The sequence below is a fragment of the Impatiens glandulifera genome, unplaced genomic scaffold (genome assembly GCF_907164915.1).
Source record: "Impatiens glandulifera unplaced genomic scaffold, dImpGla2.1, whole genome shotgun sequence".
NCBI lineage: Eukaryota > Viridiplantae > Streptophyta > Magnoliopsida > Ericales > Balsaminaceae > Impatiens > Impatiens glandulifera.
Genome location: NW_025919144.1, coordinates 12,572 through 33,884, shown reverse-complemented (window position 1 = coordinate 33,884; position 21,313 = coordinate 12,572). Strand labels below are relative to the sequence as shown.

Sequence of the window (21,313 nt, the reverse complement as noted above, 5' to 3'; positions counted from 1 at the left end):
AATATACACATTCGATATCATTACATTAGAGAGTTGTCTAATGATAAGTTAATCGATTTAATTCAATGTAGGTCCGATGAACAAGTGATTGACATAATGACCAAAGGTTTGAAGATTGAATTTTTTTGAAATACTAATGCACATGTCTATTAAATACATAGTTAGTGTATTTAGTGACTGATATTTTTATAATGCAGTTAGTGTGTAGTAGGTAGTTTTTCAGATTTCCTTGAAAACAGACAATTGAAGATGATTTGATAATCCTTTCACCAATACAAAATAAACAAAATTGATACCAATATATTTAGGATTTGTATCTCCCAAATCTGACCTGCTGAAAACAATCTGTAAAAACACAAGAAAGAAGAACACAAGAACACACAGATTTATAGTGGTTCACTCAAATTGAGCTACATCCACTTCAGCCACCACCAGATTTACTATGAAGAAGAAGAAGGAATACAGAGTTTTTGCCTCACACTTTATCTCTCTAGAATTCTGTCTACCCATGTAAACCCTTAATAATCACATATTTATAGGGTAAACATTCAGGTAATAAACCTAAATAACTTTGGTCAGGCCCAAGCCCAAAACCAAAAAAAGAAAACCCAATAAACTCTAATTAACAATGTAGAATTTATTATAAGTGTAGGCTCCATAACTCAACAATCTCCCACTTGGAGACTAACTTCATCATCTCTCGATCGGTAGTGGCTTTCCATTCGGTGTCTTAACGGAGAAGACCAACTGAAGTTGCACACAACTTCAGTTTCTCATTTGTCATAGCTTTCGTCAACATATCAGCTGGATTCTCACTCCCGGGAATCTTCTCAAGAGCTAATACTCCATCTTCTAAAGCTGACTAGATGAAATGATAACGAACCTGTATATGCTTCGTCCTGCCATAATAAACAGGATTCTTTGCCAAATGAATGGCACTCTAACTGTCGCATCGCAACACACTTCCCTCGTAGTCTTGACCCAATTCTCGCAAAAAGGGTTGTAACCACATCATTTCCTTAACAGCTTCTGTTACAGCAACATACTTTGCCTCACAACTAGAAAGAGCAACAATCTTCTGCAATTTTGATACCCAACTGATTGCAGTACCTCCCAGAGTATAAATGTACCCTGTTGTGCTCTTCCTACTATCAACATCACCACCATTGTCAGCATCAACATATCCTTCTAAACCCATATTAGACTTTCGAAAACACAAAGCGAGACCCGTACTTCCTCTTAAGTATCGTAGTATCCACTTTACTGCTTTCCAATGTTGTCTACCCGGGTTGCTCATGAATCTGCTAACAACTCCCACTGCATGTGCTATGTCTGGTCTTGTGCAAACCATCGCATACATAATACAACCAATGGCAGAGGCATACGAAACAGTGGCCATGTAATTTTTCTCTTCCTTTGTTGAAGGCGACTGATCTTTAGATAGTCTGAAGTGACTAGCTAAGGAGGTAGTAACTGGTTTTGCATCATACAAGTTGAACCTGCTAAGAACTTTCTTCACATATTCTTCTCGTGAAAGCTTGAGAACTTCTTCATCCCTGAAAATTCTCATCCCAAAGATTTGTTTAGCAGCACCCAAACCCTTCATTGCAAACTTTTCAGACAACTCTTTCTTGAGCTTGTTAATCTCATACAAGCTTGCTCCAGCAATCAACATGTCATCAACGTAGAGAAGAAGAATAATGTAAGATTTATCAAACCTCTTGATATAGCAGCAATGATCAGCTTCACACCTCAAAAAATTGTTACTTTTCATGAAGCTATCGAACTTTTTGTACCATTGCCTTGGAGCCTGTTTCAAACCATACACTCTTCTGAAGCTTACACACAAGCTCATCTTTTCCTTTGATTTCAAATCCTTCTGGTTGTCGCATATAAATCTCTTCATCTAAATCACCATGAAGAAAAGCAGTTTTGACATCCATTTGTTGAAGATGAAGGTCTTCTTTCACAACCAAACTCAAAATAGTACTAATTGTCATCAATTTAACTACTGGAGAGAAGATCTCATTGTAGTCAATACCTTCTTTCTGTTGAAATCCTTTCACAACCAACATTGCCTTGTACCTCATGGTTTTATCATGATCTTCTTTAATCCTGAAGACCCATTTGTTGTTGTTAGGATCTAGGTCGCCGCTGGTGGACCGGGGGTTGGACCGGTTAGCGGTTCTCACTCGTAGGGTGGTGGTTAATCCGGTTAGAGATTAACACCGGGGTTTCAATACTACACAACCTGTCACAAACCCTTGAACTAGGTTCAAGCGCGGAAGAGGTTTGCTTTCAAGTTGAAGCGGTACACGTGTATGATAGGCGGAGTCGGTTTCGGATGATGGAGATTTGAAGAATGGTGGGTCGGTTTCGGTTATCTGGATATTCGGTATGGTTAGTATAGAGTCGGTTATGTAATGAAGCCAACAGAAAGTAAATAACACAACAGATTCTATGGATGTTCGGAGATAAAACTCCTACGTCACCCCTTCCTCTCGAAACCGCGAGAAGGATATTCACTAAGGAATACAAATACAATCCGATCGAGACTTATTTCCTGCTCGATAACACTCTTACAATTCACACCGAAATTGTAGCACACACTTAGAATTTAGCACTTAGGCTTTCTTAGAATACACACTGTTATCACTTGTAGTAAATGCTCTCAACGCTTCACTTGTCTCACTTAATGTCCCACTTTTGTTGCTTTAGTAACTGCATTTACTCTTCTTCAACTGCCTCCTTTTATAGGTGAAATATGCCAACGGTCATATTTCACTTCCTTGAATCTGATTGGCTGGTCAGCGGTGCAGTGATTCAGTGTCTCAGACCTGCCGGTCTTCTCCTCAGACCTGACAGTCAATCTCAGACCTGGCATCCTGTTTCAGACCTGCCGGTCTGTAGAGCAAACCTGCCGGGTTTGTCTTTTACTCATTGTAGGCTCTGTCTGCTTGGACAGTTGTCTGTACTTTGAAGATCTCCTCTCTGGCTTATCCCGAAGTAGAAGGATCCGGTAGTACTATTTTCTGCAGCCTGCAGTCTTTCCTCAGACTTGCATGGATATGGAAGTATTCAGTCTGTTCCTTTGGTATCATTCTCAACAGATACCCAAATTGTCTTCTTGTACTGGTCGGTCATTTGACTTGACCGAATGTCTTTGGTAGTGAAGTAACCGGACTTCTTCCGGTTATTCTTTTGTGGATGATCGGCTGTTTGATGATTCCGGTTTTGAGCTTTGGCCGATCCTTTCTCTGTGCGGTCACGTACCGAATACTCTTGATCGGTTTGGTAGCTTGACCGGTTTGTTTTCTTTAGTCGGTTCTCTTGTTCATCCGGTCCGGTTCCTTGTTCCTGATGATTCTGGTTTTGAGCTTTGGCCGATCCTCTTTGTGCGGTCACGTTCCGAATACTCTTGATCGGTTTGGTAGCTTGACCGGTTAGGTTTCTTTAGCCGGTTCCGGATGACTTTAGGTTTTTCATAGCTTCTTCTGGCCGGTTTGATATTCAATCGGTTAGATTTCTTGACCGTTCTTTCGGTTTACAACTCAATCGGTCCTGAACTTGAACCTGTCCGGATTTCTGCACATAGGTTGAACCTGTCCGGATTTTGAACTTCTTGACCGAACCGGTTGACCGAACTCCGGTTGACTGAGCCGGTATACATTGTCGAACCGATCTTGCCTATAGGTAAATTTCGGATTTTGCTTAGCTTCCCTGAAATAGCAAAACTTTAAGTATTATTTGCTGTCGATGAGATTTGATCCCTGGTCACATGTGTGACAGACATGGGTGTTTACCACTACGCTACAACACCTTCTTGTTATATTTAAACCAATTAATATACTTGATATGACTTAACGGTTTATTTTCTAACAATTTCTCCCTTTTTGATTATTTTATTTAAAATTATCAAAATCATGTAAGTTTGCAACCGTAGGCCGGTTGTTTTTGTTTGTCCGGTTTTTGAAAAAGACTTAGAGAATTTTTCGAAAAGTTTTGGGAGAAAATTTTGAGAAAGGTTTTGGAAGAGTCTTTATCTTTTATCTAACAATTTCTCCCTTTTTGATTATTTAGAATAGATATTCAAAACCATGCAAGAAGTAAGAAGTAGGCTGGTTTAAAAATCTTATGTTTGTTTGGCCGGTTTAATCTAATAATTCTAAAATATTTCTAAGGGAAGAAAACTTAGACTCGAGAAGTGGCTTTGTGAGGATGTTAGCCACTTCATGCTTGTTCCCTTCATGTGATGTGTCTGTCAGCAGCCGGCTGTCCGAATGCAATGTTGTCTTTTCCAAGCCTTTGTCTTGATTTACCTACATTCATAGACAATAGAAAATCTGGTTCCCATTTTTCTTTGGGTCCGCGGTTGATTAGTCCCTTGGGTATCCAAACTTTAATAAATCGGATAGCTTTCTTTGCTAGGGTTTTAACTGTCCTTTTGGCGCTCGGTCTCGTGTATTTCGGTTTTCCTTCAAATGTCCTAAATGGTGGTCTTTGATTCGGTGATCTGTGGTTTGACCTACGCGGTTCAGGGAAGTTTTTCTTATATCTGAGGATTTCGGCTTTTCTTTTCTCAGGGTCAAGCCATGAGTCGGTTGGACCAACATAATCGTATTTTAGCTTCTCTTCCCTATAGTATGCGGTCTCCTCTTCTTCCTTGGTCAGTTCCCTAGTAGGTTCACTAGATTGTTCGGTCTTGGGATCTAACTCGGTTTCTAGAGTAGGAGTATCATCAGGTTGTATGGCTTCCGGTTCGGTTATGATAAGTACCTCTGGTTCTGTCGTAGTGGGTATTATGGGATCGGTTCTAATGTTGAGGTGCTTAGGTAGCATGGCCAGTAGGTTCTTATATTCTTCGACCATGTCATTCAATGCTTCATATAACTCATCTTTAGTAAATTCATCATAGGGGGAATCAAATACCTGTTCCTCATTTGCCATGAGGCACGTGAGCTCATCATCGCTGTCACTGCGAGCCCACAAACTTCCACCATCGTCGGCTATTAGTGCTTTCGGTACCTTACTTCCTTCACCGGTTTGTTGATAGTTATTTCGGTTATTTTGATTGTCCGGTTTCCGGTCATCTCTCCTCGGTTTTCTGCATTCCCACTTGTTTTCCTTGGTTCTTTCATTTCCCTCGAAGATCTGGATAACTGTGTTCCATGTCTCCTTCGCGGTTTTGCAATCTCTGATCTTGCAATATGTGTTTCTGTCTACGCTGTTGGAGATCCGGTTTCTTGCATGGTTGTCCAGATTGTTCCTTCTCCTATCTTCAGCCGTCCATTCTTTTCTATCTTTATCAATGAATATCGGTCCTTCGGTTAGAATGGACTCCATTTCATCATCCAAGGTGATTAGATGTAGATACATCCGTGCCTTCCAGTTGGCAAAGTCTTCACCTTCTAGCATTGGAGGCCTATCCTGATACATGTTTGCTTGAGTATTGAAACTGCCTGCTCTGATACCAATTGTTAGGATCTAGGTCGCCGCTGGTGGACCGGGGGTTGGACCGGTTAGCGGTTCTCACTCGTAGGGTGGTGGTTAATCCGGTTAGAGATTAACACCGGGGTTTCAATACTACACAACCTGTCACAAACCCTTGAACTAGGTTCAAGCGCGGAAGAGGTTTGCTTTCAAGTTGAAGCGGTACACGTGTATGATAGGCGGAGTCGGTTTCGGATGATGGAGATTTGAAGAATGGTGGGTCGGTTTCGGTTATCTGGATATTCGGTATGGTTAGTATAGAGTCGGTTATGTAATGAAGCCAACAGAAAGTAAATAACACAACAGATTTTATGGATGTTCGGAGATAAAACTCCTACGTCACCCCTTCCTCTCGAAACCGCGAGAAGGATATTCACTAAGGAATACAAATACAATCCGATCGAGACTTATTTCCTGCTCGATAACACTCTTACAATTCACACCGAAATTGTAGCACACACTTAGAATTTAGCACTTAGGCTTTCTTAGAATACCACACTGTTATCACTTGTAGTAAATGCTCTCAACGCTTCACTTGTCTCACTTAATGTCCCACTTTTGTTGCTTTAGTAACTGCATTTACTCTTCTTCAACTGCCTCCTTTTATAGGTGAAATATGCCAACGGTCATATTTCACTTCCTTGAATCTGATTGGCTGGTCAGCGGTGCAGTGATTCAGTGTCTCAGACCTGCCGGTCTTCTCCTCAGACCTGACAGTCAATCTCAGACCTGGCATCCTGTTTCAGACCTGCCGGTCTGTAGAGCAAACCTGCCGGGTTTGTCTTTTACTCATTGTAGGCTCTGTCTGCTTGGACAGTTGTCTGTACTTTGAAGATCTCCTCTCTGGCTTATCCCGAAGTAGAAGGATCCGGTAGTACTATTTTCTGCAGCCTGCAGTCTTTCCTCAGACTTGCATGGATATGGAAGTATTCAGTCTGTTCCTTTGGTATCATTCTCAACAGATACCCAAATTGTCTTCTTGTACTGGTCGGTCATTTGACTTGACCGAATGTCTTTGGTAGTGAAGTAACCGGACTTCTTCCGGTTATTCTTTTGTGGATGATCGGCTGTTTGATGATTCCGGTTTTGAGCTTTGGCCGATCCTTTCTCTGTGCGGTCACGTACCGAATACTCTTGATCGGTTTGGTAGCTTGACCGGTTTGTTTTCTTTAGTCGGTTCTCTTGTTCATCCGGTCCGGTTCCTTGTTCCTGATGATTCCGGTTTTGAGCTTTGGCCGATCCTCTTTGTGCGGTCACGTTCCGAATACTCTTGATCGGTTTGGTAGCTTGACCGGTTAGGTTTCTTTAGCCGGTTCCGGATGACTTTAGGTTTTTCATAGCTTCTTCTGGCCGGTTTGATATTCAATCGGTTAGATTTCTTGACCGTTCTTTCGGTTTACAACTCAATCGGTCCTGAACTTGAACCTGTCCAGATTTCTGCACATAGGTTGAACCTGTCCGGATTTTGAACTTCTTGACCGAACCGGTTGACCGAACTCCGGTTGACTGAGCCGGTATACATTGTCGAACCGATCTTGCCTATAGGTAATTTCGGATTTTGCTTAGCTTCCCTGAAATAGCAAAACTTTAAGTATTATTTGCTGTCGATGAGATTTGATCCCTGGTCACATGTGTGACAGACATGGGTGTTTACCACTACGCTACAACACCTTCTTGTTATATTTAAACCAATTAATATACTTGATATGACTTAACGGTTTATTTTCTAACAGTTGTGAAGTGCTTTCTTTCCCTTTGGTAGCTCAGTGAGCTCCTAAGTCCGATTCAACATCAAAGAGTCCATCTCATCTTTCATAGCAGACTCCCACTTAATCGATTCATCAGATTGTATTGCTTCCTCATAACATTCAGGTTCACCTCTATCTGTCAACAAGATATAGTTCAGAGATGGAGACCACCTCTCAACTGGTTTTTGATTCCTTGATTATCTTCTCAACTGTATAACTGGTGTTTGCTGATTTACCTTTGGGGCCACGTTCTCAACGATTTCATCTTCAACAACACATTGTTCTTCTTCGACAACCGGTATATATTCAGCTGAAAATTGTCTCAAATCGACTGTACCAGTCTCTTCCAACTTGGAATCACCATCTGATGTATTCCCAACACAATCTTTGTAGAGAACCTGTTCATTGAAGATAACATTTCTGCTACGAATGATCTTCCAATTTTGATTATCCCAGAAACGATAACCAAACTCGATATCACCATAACCAGTGAAAAAACATTTATTAGACTTTGGATCAAGCTTGCTCCTATCACATTCATTAATATGAACATATTGTAAACAACCAAACACTTTCAAATAAGAAAGATTTACCTTTTATTGCTCCAAGCTTCTTCAGGAATTCTGAATTCAAGAGGAATAGAGGGTCCCCTGTTTATCAAATAGGCAGCAGTATTAATAGCTTCTGCCCAGAAGGTTTTAGGCAGCCTTGCATGCAATCTCATGCTTCTAGCACGCTCGTTCAATGTTCGATTCATTCGTTCAGCTACTCCATTCTCTTGAGGCGTTCGGGGAACAGTCTTCTCCATACTGATCCCATTCACAGCACAATATTCTTTGAAATCTAGATTGATATATTCACCTCCATTGTCGGATCTCAAGCACTTAACTTTCTGATTTGATTCATTTTCAACCAAAGCCTTCCACTTCTTGAAAATAGCAAATACTTCAGACTTGAGCTTCATAAAGTAAACCCATACTTTTCTTGTTGAATCATCTATAAAAGTCACATAGTAGTATGATTCGCCAATAGAAGAAACAGGTGCAGGTCCCCACACATTAGTGTGTACCAACTCTAGTCTTTCTTTCTTGAGCTCCTTCCCAATCTTTAAGAAACTCATCCATTTCTGTTTTCCAAGAATGCAGTTTTCACATAACTGATGTTCAACAGACTTCAGTTCTAGAATCTGTTCATTCTTCAAAAGAATTTTCATCCATTTTTCACTCATATGGCCCAACCTGCAATGCCACAACTCACTGTTCTTTGAGTCATCAACTACAGCAGCAACTGTTTCTCTATAAGTTGAAGTCGTGTATAACGTTCCAGTTTTATGACCTCGAGCAACAACAATTGCTCCTTTAGTCACCTTCCACGCACCATTTCCACAACTGAAATTGTGACCTTCTTCATCAAGTTGTGTGACAGAAATCAGATTGCGCATTAAACCTGAAATGTCTCACCTTATTAATCTTCGAAACAAAACCATTTTCCATCTTCAATTTGATGTCACCAATGCTAACAATATCCAGTGGCTCACCATCTGCGAGATAAACTTTTCCACAGTTTCCATCCACATAATTCTCCATTAATTCTTTGTGAGCAGAGGTGTGGAAAGACGCTCCTGAGTCCAAAACCCATGAATCTATCAGGCTATCAACAGACAGAAGTAACGCATTAGTGACTGATTCTGTAACAACGTTGGCTACATCATTTTTATCATCACCGTTTTTCTTCGGTGCTTTGCAGTTCCTCTTCAGATGACCCTGTTTACCACAATTCCAACACTCAAATGTCCTCCCAGACTTAGACTGACTCATCTTGCTCCTTGACATAGATCTGCTCTTACCTCAATTGAAATTTATATCATTACCTCTTCCCCTGTTTTCCACATTCAGAGCAGAACCTTTGAATATTTCACCAGAATTAATTTTACGAACCTCTTCAGCAAGAATACGATCTCTAACTTCAACAAATTTCAGTTTAGCATTTCCAACTGAATTACTAATTGCTGCCCTCATAGGTTCCCAACTATTTGGTAGAGATGCTAACAAAATCAGGGCACTAACTTCATCCCCAAAATCAATCTCAACAGATAGCAATTGATTCACAATTGTATTGAATTCATTCAAATGAGTAGTGACAGAAGTACCATCAACCATTCTTAAGTAAAAGAGTCTTTTCATTAAGTGTACCTTGTTGTTAGCAGATGGTTTCTCATACATATCAGAAAGAGCTTTCATCAGACCCATGGTGGTCTTCTCCTTTGCTACATTGTGAGCAACCGTCTTGGCTAGCGTCAATCGGACAACTCCCAAAACCTGTCTATCAAGGAGTTTCCATTCAGCTTCATCCATCTTCTCTGGTTTCTCACTCAAAGGAACATGAAGCTTCTTTCCATAGAGATAATCTTCAATCTGCATTCTCCAGAAGGCATAATCTGTCCCATCAAATCTTCCAATCACATGTCCTATACTGTTCTCACTTGCCATTGTTTCCAATGCTCAGATCTAGCCTAGCTGCTCTGATACCAGTTGTTAGGATTTGTATCTCCCAAATCCGACCTGCTTGAAAACAATCTGTAAAAACACAAAAAGAAGAACACAAGAACACACAGATTTATAGTGGTTCACTCAAATTGAGCTACATCCACTTCTGGCACCACCAGATTTACTATGAAGAAGAATAAGGAATACAGAGTTTTTGCCTCACACTTTATCTCTCTAGAATTATGTCTACCCATGTAAACCCTTAATAATCACATATTTATAGGGTAAACATTCAGGTAATAAACCTAAATAACTTTGGTCAGGCCCAAGCCCAAAACCAAAAAAAAGAAAACCCAATAAACTCTAATTAACAATGTAGAATTTATTATAAGTGTAGGCTCCATAACTCAACACTACTGTGTATTGTAACAATGCTTCTACCATCTAACTTTCAAAAAATACAGTTTTGCATGGAAGAAGTAAAAATATACACATTTGATATCATTACATTAGAGAGTTGTCTAATGATAAGTTAATCGATTTAATTCAATGTAGGTCCGATGAACAACATGGTGATTGACATAATGACCAAGGGTTTGAAGATAGAATTTTTTTGAAATACTAATGCACATGTCTATTAAATACATAGTTAGTGTATTTAATGACTGATATTTTTATAATGCAGTTAGTGTGTAGTAATAGTTTTTCAGATTTCCTTGAAAACGGACAATTGAAGATGATTTGATAATCCTTTCACCAATACAAAATAAACAAAATTGATCAAAACTCACAATATTTTTTTTATCTTTTATAAAGAGAATTTAATGTGGTTTTTTTTTATATCTAAAACACATATATCCTATCATATATAAATATTTTTTCAAATCACTCCATACATGAATAAAAATATTAAAATACTTTTGCTTTATTTTTATAAAATTTAAATTTTAAATGCAAAAAGATATTATAATTCAATAAATTACAAATCCAATAAACTACTTTTTCATTAAAACCCAGTTATTATAATGCAAAAAGATATTATAACACAGTTTTCTTTTATAATAAAAACCCATTAAAACCCAACATCAAACAAGCTGTTATGTTTTCAATATTCATGATCCTCCATATTAATCTAAGACATTTATAATAAAAATCAAACTATTTAAAATCTTATGATATTTTTCGGTTATAGTAAGCAAATATTTACCGAAAATCTGAAATGTGCATTATAGCCTCAATGCAACTTGGATTCATCGGTTTTTTTTAGCTCTTATGAGTTACCGATGATTTTTATGGTTATTAGTCTTTTTTTTTCATTTGGTGATCACAAATATTGATCTTTTTTATATTGATTATGTTAACAAATGTTATTGATCTTCTAAATTCATTAAGTAGTTTTTGAATAATTTATTATTGAATAAATATTTGATTATTATACTTAAACAACTCTCATTTATATGATATTATTTTAACTTTTTTTGCAATGTAAAAATATTACATATTGTCACAATTTATTAGATAATTATATTTATTATCTTAATTTTAAAAAGGATTTCAAATAAAATATGTACCAATAATTATGAAATAACCCTTTACAAATCAAATAAAACACTAAAGCCTGTTTTAAGAGGGGGTGATTTTATTATTTTTTATTTTTTTAAAACGGTTAAAACCATTTCATTAAAATCCCAAATAGGAGGGTCATAAATCAAATCTAGACAAACCTTATTTATGATTAAGGATGACAATCAAAATACCCTAAAAAACTTATTAGTAACATTCATACAATCTAAAAAATAGAGATTACAAACAGAAAAGACTACATTCAAACTTAATCATCCCAGCTTGAGATTTTTGCATGCCATCTATTTCATTGAGAGACATTCTTCCCCTTCCTCTTCCTCTTCCTCTTCCTCTTCCTCTTCCTCTTCCTCTTCCTCTTCCTCTTCCTCTTCCTCTTCCTCTTCCTCTTCCTCTTCCTCTTCCTCTTCCTCTTCCTCTTCCTCTTCCTCTTCCTCTTCCTCTAACGATGAAAGGAGATTTTATTAAAGAGGATGATGAGTTGTTGTTTCTCATTTTGAATTCTCTCTTTGTACGAACCCGTTTTCATTTTAGAAATAATTATTTCTGAGAATTTCAGTGCTATTACCTTTGTTATCATGAACTTGAATTATATTTTTGTCTTCCTTATCTTCATCTTCAGACTCCACATCGGTTTTGGAATCTTCTTTTATCGGATTTAGAATTCTCTGTTTCAACTTTGAAATTTTGGGTGTCTTCTTCTTGAGTTTCCTCAACAACAACTTGAGGTTCATATTCCATTTTCATCAGAATCCTTTGCATTATATAAAATTTCTTTTCCTCTTAACCTTGATTTCCTTCATTTTCTTTTCTTCGTTGCTTTCCTTTTTCCTAGAATCCTTCTTACTTTTTTATACAAATGTTTTATTTTTGAGTTTAGCCTCCCCTGCTTCCTTCTTTTTCTTTTCTGCTTCTTGGCTTTTCTTCTCTTCTTCTTAATCTTTATCACATTTATTGTGCAGGAAAGTGTTACAGAAAGCACATCTTTTTGGTTTCCATTCATAAGAGATCTCAATGACATTGTGATTTTCTTTTCTGTCAACAACTACCATTTTTATTGGCAAGACACTCTTAGGATACACTTCAATGCTAATTCTAGCAAAGGACAAGTGATTTCCTCCTTCAGTTATTGGGTCCATATATAATGGTTTCTCAATTGTGTCTGCAAAATGACTAGCTAATTGCTTCAACATTTTACATGTGGGCTGAAATGTTCAAGAGTTTGAACCAAATCTGGGTAGTTTCCTTTAGTCTGCCCTATAGATTCATCTCTTCTGACCACTTTTCCAATTTCATGCAATTTTATCCAATATAAGTATGTCATTTTTCCAAGATTTCTTTTAGATTTGAGCCCCTTTTGAACTGCAGGAAGTAGAGATCATGTATGTTTCAGAAACTTTTTCAAGCCCCTTTTCTCCCCACTATTTAATTAAAACATATTTGGTAGTTGGGAATGATACTCTGTTTTTCCCAATGAAGTTTCCAACCACCACAAACTCCTAGTCTTCAATACATTTCTCCTCTAATTTAGAAGGTAATTTGAATTCAAATAGAGAGTTGAGTACCTTTACATTTATTTGGATATTCCCCAAGTAGACTTTTCTTTTGTATGCATGGTCTTCAAATTTCTTTTTTGCTTTATTCTTCCACACCTCGTTGACTTTCCATTTTGAATTACTAATGATAGTGTAGGTCTTGGTTTTGGGATCCTTCATCACCTCCTTCATTACTTCAACTGACCATTTAACTATCTTCTCATATCCTATTTTTTCAGTAAATTCCAGTCCTAGAGATAATGCATATTGAGTTGGACTATTATTTTTCGAGCTTTCTCTTTATTGATTGTGATTTCTCCATTTTTAGCATGCATTAGGAGTTTGGTAATCTGGTTTTTAAGACCAAACATGATGGCTCTTTCATTATAATCAACCTTCCAATTTCCTTCTTTCTTCCCCTGTTTTCCTGTTGCATTTTCTTCAGTATTTATATCAGCAATTGGTTCATTACCTTTGTTGTATTCCTATTTTTCTTAGATATTTTTTTAGTAATTTTATCAATTTTCTTTTCAGTTACCTCCCTTAAACCTTCAATCAAAAATTCCTTTACTTCTTTATACTTATTGTTTTTCTTTTTCTCATTTTAATGAAAAACAGAACAAAACAACATAGAAGAGCAATTATAAAATATGGTACACCAGAAACCTTAGCTATTATAGAATAGGATAAACTAGAAACCCTAACCTTCCAACCAAACTTTGTAGATGAATGAATGACCGACCTAATAATTAGAGTCGATATCGTCTTGTTCGTGCACACGTTTGACAAACGACATTGAGCAACTAACAGCGTGATCACAATAAGCAAACCACAACCTTGATACCGTGCAAATCGTGTCGATTGTTCTGTTTGTGTCGATCGTGTATTCATGATGAGAGAATTTGCTGCCAGAATTTTCGCCGAAAACCTAAAATCTCCAAAGTTTTTGTTCATACATCAAGTTCTGAAATAGGACAGCGTATTAAGTATGTAGCCCGCAAACACACTTAATCATTAACCAGGCATAGAACTTGCCGCCTGACGGGATCGAACCCAGAACTTGTCGCTAGGCTATAAGAGGAGATAAAAATGGTACAACAGATTAAGTATGTAGGCCGCAAGATTTTATTGTTAAATGTATTAATTAACTACAAATTTATAAGATATTGAAAATTCTTGTAATTGTTGAATATTTTCATTAATTCATTCTAGGCCTAGGGAAATTACTAAGCTAATATTTTGTGATAAATTTATATATGATATCATCGATCCTTTTTGGAATCTTTTTTATTTCATTTTAGCAAAAACGTCAGGAAATCTTTAACAAAAACTTACACCACAAGAACATAATACTTAGTATATATATATATATATATATATATATATATATATATATATATATATATATATATATATATATATATATAATATGATGAATTTCAATGGTCAAAAATCAATTTATTTCACACCTAAAATAAAATGAAAGTCCAATATTTTTATATAGGAATGGGAACTACTAGGAGTGGGTTAGCCCTTTGCAAAGTGAAGCCAAATTTTTCTTCAATGTCCAGATTCTCCGGATTAACCTTGCCCTCAATCTTCCAATCAAACAAATTAATCAACGAGCCCAACACCGTCGGAAGGATTCTCATCGCTAGTGATAATCCGACACAAACCCTCCGTCCACTTCCAAAAGGAATCAATTCAAAGTCATGACCTCGAACATCAATCTTGGAATCAAGAAACCTCTCCGGTTTAAATTCCATGGGATATTCCCAGTGATCACGGTCTCGACCTATCGCCCACACATTCACCAACACGTTCGCTCCCTTTGGGACGATATAGCCACGCAAATCAACTTCTGTACAAACTTGGCGGACAAAAAATGGGACTGGTGGGTGAATTCTTAAAGTTTCCTTTATAACAGCTTGCAAAAATGGCAATACAGAAATATCTGATTCTTCCACTTGCTTCCCAACACCAACAACTCGCTTAAGTTCATTTTTTGCTTTCTCCATCGACTCCGGGTGTCGCAATAATTCCGTCATTGCCCACTCTAACGTGTTCGAGGTTGTTTCTGTTCCAGCAACAAAAAAATCCTGATATTACAAAAAAAAAAATTAATCATTTAAGAGTTATTGAGTCTAATGAATTATGGTGCTTCTCATGAACACATTAATGGGGACTCAAACTAAAAATTTATTTTTCAATTTTAGGATTCATTGCTAAAATGCATAATAATATATTTATGATGTAAATTACCAAAATATTTTCAACATATTAAATCCCGTGTCTTGTTTACCAAAATATTGATTAATTTATTTTGTAAATCATTTAATCATTTCTTTTTAATATAATTTTTTTTTTTATCAAATATCCATCTAAAGTGTGATCATTTTATAATTAGTTAAGTAGGAAAGCAATACATTGATGGCTTAGATTAAGACATTTTAAAATGTGATAAAAACATAAAATAAAGTATTTTGTTTTTGTTTTTTAGATATGATCATGAAGACTTAAATCGCCATTTTATGTGGTTAATTAAACCAATAATTAACTATATAAGTAACAACAAAAAGGGGGGAGAGTACGAACCACACACATGTGTTTTATGTGTTGTATGTCTAAGTCTTTCGGGTTATCTTGAGAAATTTTAATAAGCATGTCGATCACATCGCCTTCAGAAATATCCCTCGACAAGCAGGCTTTCATCGCTTCCATCTTCTTATCAATAATTTCACCGAACAAACTCAACAACTTCGAAAAATATAATGACATACGTTTGCGAATTCTTTGCGGATCGATGGCGCGCAGTGCTGGAAAATAGTCAACTAAGTTGGGTTTCCCGGACTCTAACGTAATGTTCCAAACCAAGTCCTTGAAGACTTGGGCCTCGTTGCTTTCGAAATTGGCCAAGTCAACCGAGAAAAGAATGTTGGAAAGCACATTGAGCGATGTCTGAAAGGTCTCCTTGCCAATATTAACTGCCACGCCTTGGTGGCAGCATTTTCGAACGTGGGTCATAAGCTCCTCCACTTTCCTCCAACGGACATGTTGATTGGAATCAAGTACTCGGCCGGAGAATACGTGGGTGTGTGCGAGCTTCCGTAGGCTCCGCCATCGATCGTTTGTCGGCAACCAAATAATAGAGAGCTTGTATTCATCGCATGCACGAATAGCGTCCGGAATGAACCTATTGGAAAATGAAATGTCTTGTTTTTGTAGGACTTCTTGAGCCATGGATGGAGATGAAATTACTATGGTAGTCAATTGACCTAATTTTAATGACATAATTGGGCCATATGTTTGGGCCAACCTAGTCAAGGACCGGTGAGGTTTATCGCCTAGACTGAGGAGATTTCCGATGATCGGCAACGAGATGGGGCCTGGTGGGAGACAACGGCTTCGCCGGACTTGGACGAGGAGTTGGAGAAGAATCAAAGGGAGTAGGAAATAAAAAAACACTTTCAATAATTCCATGATATCTCTCTCAATTGAACATCTATTTTGTATAATAATAATACAACCAAAAAAGATGGAAGGCCATTTATAACCATAGGGTGCTCGTGGTGTTTGTAAATATTAATATACTTAATACAAGAATCACATCAATGAACGTGGGTCCGCTGTTACGTTTAGAGTTGGGCATCCTTCTTGAATTACATGTTATGTTAGGTTTAATTAATGCTGCCCAAATATCAGTTCATTTATCTAATTTAATCATTATATATTTAATTAACTTTATTTTTTTATAATTACAATTGAATCAATTTGATCATACTCAAAATATATTAATATTGTGACGAATGAAAAAACTGAAAACATAAACAAAATTTTGAAATTTATATAAAAAAATATTTAACATTAATAAAACTTGACTTATTTAATATTAATTTATTATTATTATTATTATGAAAAGAAGTATGTATTATATTTTATATTTATTTTAAATATTATTCATTGTTATCTTTTTTTTAAGTAATATTGTATTTATTCAATTTCAATATTTCATTTTTTTTTTAAATTAGGAAACTTTATTTCAAATAATTATTATTTATTAATTTTATTTAATACTTGATTTTTATGTGTTTGTATGTATAAAAAAAATATTATTTATTAATTACGTATGAGATTTTATACTTCATTTTATTTAATTGATAATTTTAACAAACTTATCAAATTTGAATTATTTGATTACAGGGATAGAGTTAGATATATTCAAATAATTTATAAGCAAACTCTGGTAGAATTATGGTTATTAGCGATGAAATTTAGCGACGGCGAAGTTATCAGGGTACTAGCGACTGTAAGGATAGAGAATACCCTCGGAGAGTTGATCTGCTCAGGTTCACCCACAAGAACCCCCAAATGCCCCATCAATCGACTCAGTTGAGCCACATACGTTATGCTTTCCTTGTTTGCCTGACAGATCGAAAAGCAAAGGTTCTGGAAAAGGGTGGATGCCCAGTTTACCTGGATTCCCTTTGGAATGGCGCACATAAAGTCGAAACGGTCTTGACTATAGAGATGGAAGGAGCCAGATTTCCCTTGGAGCGCTTTTGCTACCACGTTGTTCAGCAAAATGAAATGAGGTTTAAGGACCTTCTTGTTTCCATTTACATGGATCATTGAACCATCGGCAGAAAAGGTCTTCTTCATCTCTTGCATGACTTCTGATGAAAGAATCAAGTCGAACGGGTGCCCTTCCGTTGGAAGTTCAAAGAACAACGCATATAGTGTTTCATCGAAAGATATTTCCACGCCATTGACGGTTTCTACGATGGATTTACCCACCATAGTTGCAGATTTGAAGAACTCGCGAACTTCTTTTTCATAGAAAATGAATGGACCACCGAGATACTTACTCAACCCAGAATATTCTAGGGTTCTGAACATAGCTACTACTTCCGGCTGATCGAAAGTGTAGACTGATGGAAAGTACACTTGCAAAGTACAATGACCGAAAGTGATTCTCTTGTTCACCATTTTTAGAGGAATATGAACAGTCACAAGATTTCAGAGAGATTTTAGAAAGAGGGATGTAGAGAAAACTAGGGTTCTTAAGGATTTCGAGAGATGAAAAGCTTTCAAACTCATGCAAGGATGTCCTTATATAGATAGAGAAAAGATATACAGAATAACCGTCACTTTTTTTAAGGGTATATCCCAGCAATTAATGTTAGACGTCCTTTTCGAAGAGTCATCATTAAAAATGAGGGTATGAGTCATTTTCTCTAAACATGAAAGACACGTGTCTTCATGTTGGTAAGAGATGATTGTTTAATGTTTTGAGCGGATAAATGAATAGCTCTCAATGTGGGACAACTGTCCTTGATCAGTCTAATCGGCACGTATTTAGACATTTTTCTTACTGCATAAATTCATATATCTAAACGTCTATTAGACGGATGGGTCTATTAGACACATACGTCTATTAGACGGATGGGTCTATTAGACACATACGTCTAATTCCGTGTTGTATAAAAATTCGTCTAATGTCTATTAGACGTGTACGTCTAATTCCGCATAAACACCACGTGTTAGACGTGTGTTTGGTTAGACATGAGCATCCTCTTTCTCATGACGTAAAAACGTCTAACGTCTATTAGACGTGTATGTCTAACCGCGTAGGTTTTAAACCTCAACATGTAAACTTAGATGTATAGATTGTGAACAAAAATACGTCTAAGTACAAACCGTTTCTTTTAGACATACTTGTCTAATTAGACCGATTAAGGATATTCGTCTGGAGAGTATCTTTGTTTCCAAATAAATTTTTCTTCTCATTTTGTATAGGGACAGAAAAGCATAATAAACAGTTTTTGTGGTCCAAGGACCGAAAATATTTTTAACAAATAAAAACATTTAATCTACTAGAGTGGCAAAAGCCATTGTTGATCTTCTAGGTTGTGTACTCAAAAGAGTATTCTTCTTGCTTCCTTCTTGCAGTCCTCCTGCATCACCTACAAAAGAAACTATTTATACATTTTGGTACCCATATTCAGTTGGGTCCTCGATCAATTAGTCCCTTATGAATCCATATTTGAGTTATTTTGATGGATTTCCCATTTTGTGTTGTGATTAATGCATAGGATTTTGACTTAGTAGATGACTTCCTGCTTGCCACTGATCCTTTAGCTTTTGAAGAAGACTTTCTTTTAAAACTCCTTACCTTAAAGTCAGGTTTTAGATTGTCAAACTTGTTAGCTACTTCTAGCTTATTCTTAAGCCAGCTAACAGTAGGCGGAACATAGATTATTTCATTTTTGAAAGTCACTTCTTCATGAATAGGATCAGATTCAATGGCAATCATACTTCCTTTGACAAAACTTATTGGCTTAAGCTTGTCAGTTGGTGAGTTTGACTTCTTGCAGGACAGGTTAGGGTCATTGCTATCAAATCCCAATTCGGATCTAGATCTAGCAGGTTTCAACATACTGATCTGATGTTTGACAGCGTCTCCAGACCTTGTCCATGCACATACAACATAGTTTAACCTCTTGTTTTCAGATAAAAGAGTTTGAATCTGTTCTTTGAGTACCTCATACTCATATGAGATCTCTCCAATCTTCTTTTCAAAAACATTTGACTGTTCAGTTTGAAATAGAGTTGGTTTGTTTCCATCTGATGAAGATTTAGTTTCATTTAGGGATTCTGCTAGCTTTCTGTACTCAATGACCATGTCATCTAGTGCAGCTACTAGTTGTTCTCTTGAAAACCTTTCGGAAGAGAAGTCAAATACCTCAGTCTCCTAAGTCCTTTCTTCATCTTCTCTAGCCATGAAATAGGTCACCTCTTCTTCATCACTTTCACTGGATGAGAAGTAGGAACCACAGTTGCTTCGTTTGTTCTTCCCGTCACCTGCCATAAGAGCCTTCAACTTTTTTCCATCATCCTTGGCATCTTCACGTTTCGGCTTCCGGCATTCCGATGCATAATGACCTTTAATACCATAGTTAAAACAAGTAACATTAGCTTTAGATTTTTTATTGTCATTAGAATTTGAAGAGTTTGAGTTAGAGTTGCTCTTCTTCATGAAGTCGCCAAACTTCTTCACAAAGAGAGACATGGCGTCGCTACTTAGCTGCTGAGTTGCCATCTTCACATCTGGAGCGGTTGGTGGATCTTCAGTAGTCACCGGAGCCTTGGAAATGATAACGGATGTGGGCTGATCTTCTTCCATCCTACAGTTCAGCTCGAACTCATAGGCCTTGAGATCAGCAAAGAGATCAAAGAGAGAGAGCTTGTTAAGATCTTTGGATTCTCTCATCGCCATTGTCTTTATGTCCCATTCCCTTGGAAGAGCACGCATGACCTTGATAGCAAGCTCCCGTTGGCTATAGGTTTTGCCTAGGATGGACAGGGAGGAGACAATCTTGCTGAATCTGGTGTCGAAATCGTTCATTGTTTCACCAGGACGCATCTTGAAGCTATCGAACTGTTGAGTGGCAACCATGATCTTTTTTTCTTGGTTTTCTCGTTGCCCTCACACAGTTGGATGAGTCTTTACCAGACCTCTTTGGCACTATCGCATTCGATAATGTAGTTGAGCATGTTGTCATCAAGAGATATGTACAGAATATCAAGAGCCATGTTGTTGAGGTTGTTCTGCCTCTTTTCATCGACGGTCCAGTCAGCCTTCTCCTTATCAATCTTGATGGGACCTTCTGTCACAATGCCCCACATGTCGTCATGAAGAGAAGAAAGGTGAGCACGAACTCTTTTCTTCCATACAATGTAGTTTTCTTTTTGAGAAGGTTGGAATGGCTGTAGCACTGACATCTTTTGTTATGGTCGACATTTTTCAGGAAAAGCGTAGAAAATAAAAACAGGGCTCTGATACCAATTGATAGGATCGACTTTATCGATAGAGATGGGGGTCTAGCTATTGATGAAGGCTTATGAAAAACAGTTTGAAAGAAATCTTGTTAAGGATTTAATTCGCTTTCTATTTTATGCAAACTTTTGTAAACACTTGAAACAGATTCAAGGCGCAATTGTTTACTTGGGTTTGAAGTGCAAGATGAAGAATGAAAAGATGACAGAAATGAAAGAACACAGCCGTTTTTTTATGGATGTTCAGAGAAACTCTCCTACGTCACCCCTTCTTCCAACCACCGAAAGGATTCACTATAATATGATTAGAATCAAATACAGTTTGCACACACTTAGCTCACTATTGAACAGAACACACTCTGTTCAATATACAAGATGAAGAATATCACTCAGCTAAAGTGTTTTTGATTCTAGCTCTCTCTTGATTCACACACAGTACAATTAGGAAAGCAGCTTCATAGGATCAGTATTGAAAGGCTGGATTTCTCTCTCTGAAATATCAGCAAGCAAGATTGTTTGTTCGTTCAGTTAGGCAGATTATGAAAAACCAGTTCTTCGTCCGTTGTCCTTAGGATCTGATAAATACTGGGCAGAGACTAACGGTCGAATCTTTTAGAATGATACGTGGCACTCTTCC

General features: G+C 37.1%; 1 protein-coding gene across 1 annotated transcript; it reads right to left on the bottom strand.

Annotated features, from left to right (window-relative positions):
- Positions 1 to 14,326: 14,326 nt before the first annotated feature.
- Positions 14,327 to 16,320, bottom strand: LOC124917600 (geraniol 8-hydroxylase-like). Its single transcript, XM_047457993.1, has 2 exons — positions 15,436 to 16,320; positions 14,327 to 14,939 (listed from the first exon to the last, which is right to left on the bottom strand). Exons 1-2 carry the CDS (start codon positions 16,318 to 16,320, stop codon positions 14,337 to 14,339), a joined length of 1,488 nt encoding a protein of 495 aa, XP_047313949.1. The 3' UTR covers positions 14,327 to 14,336.
- Positions 16,321 to 21,313: the final 4,993 nt, after the last annotated feature.

Coding starts and splice junctions, on each gene's coding strand:
- LOC124917600 (XM_047457993.1), bottom strand. CDS start 16,320: ATGGAATTATTGAAAGTGTTTTTTTATTTCCTACTCCCTTTGATTCTT. Junction 14,940..15,435: donor ACATAAAACACATGTGTGTG/GTTCGTACTCTC, acceptor TTGTAATATCAG/GATTTTTTTGTTGCTGGAAC.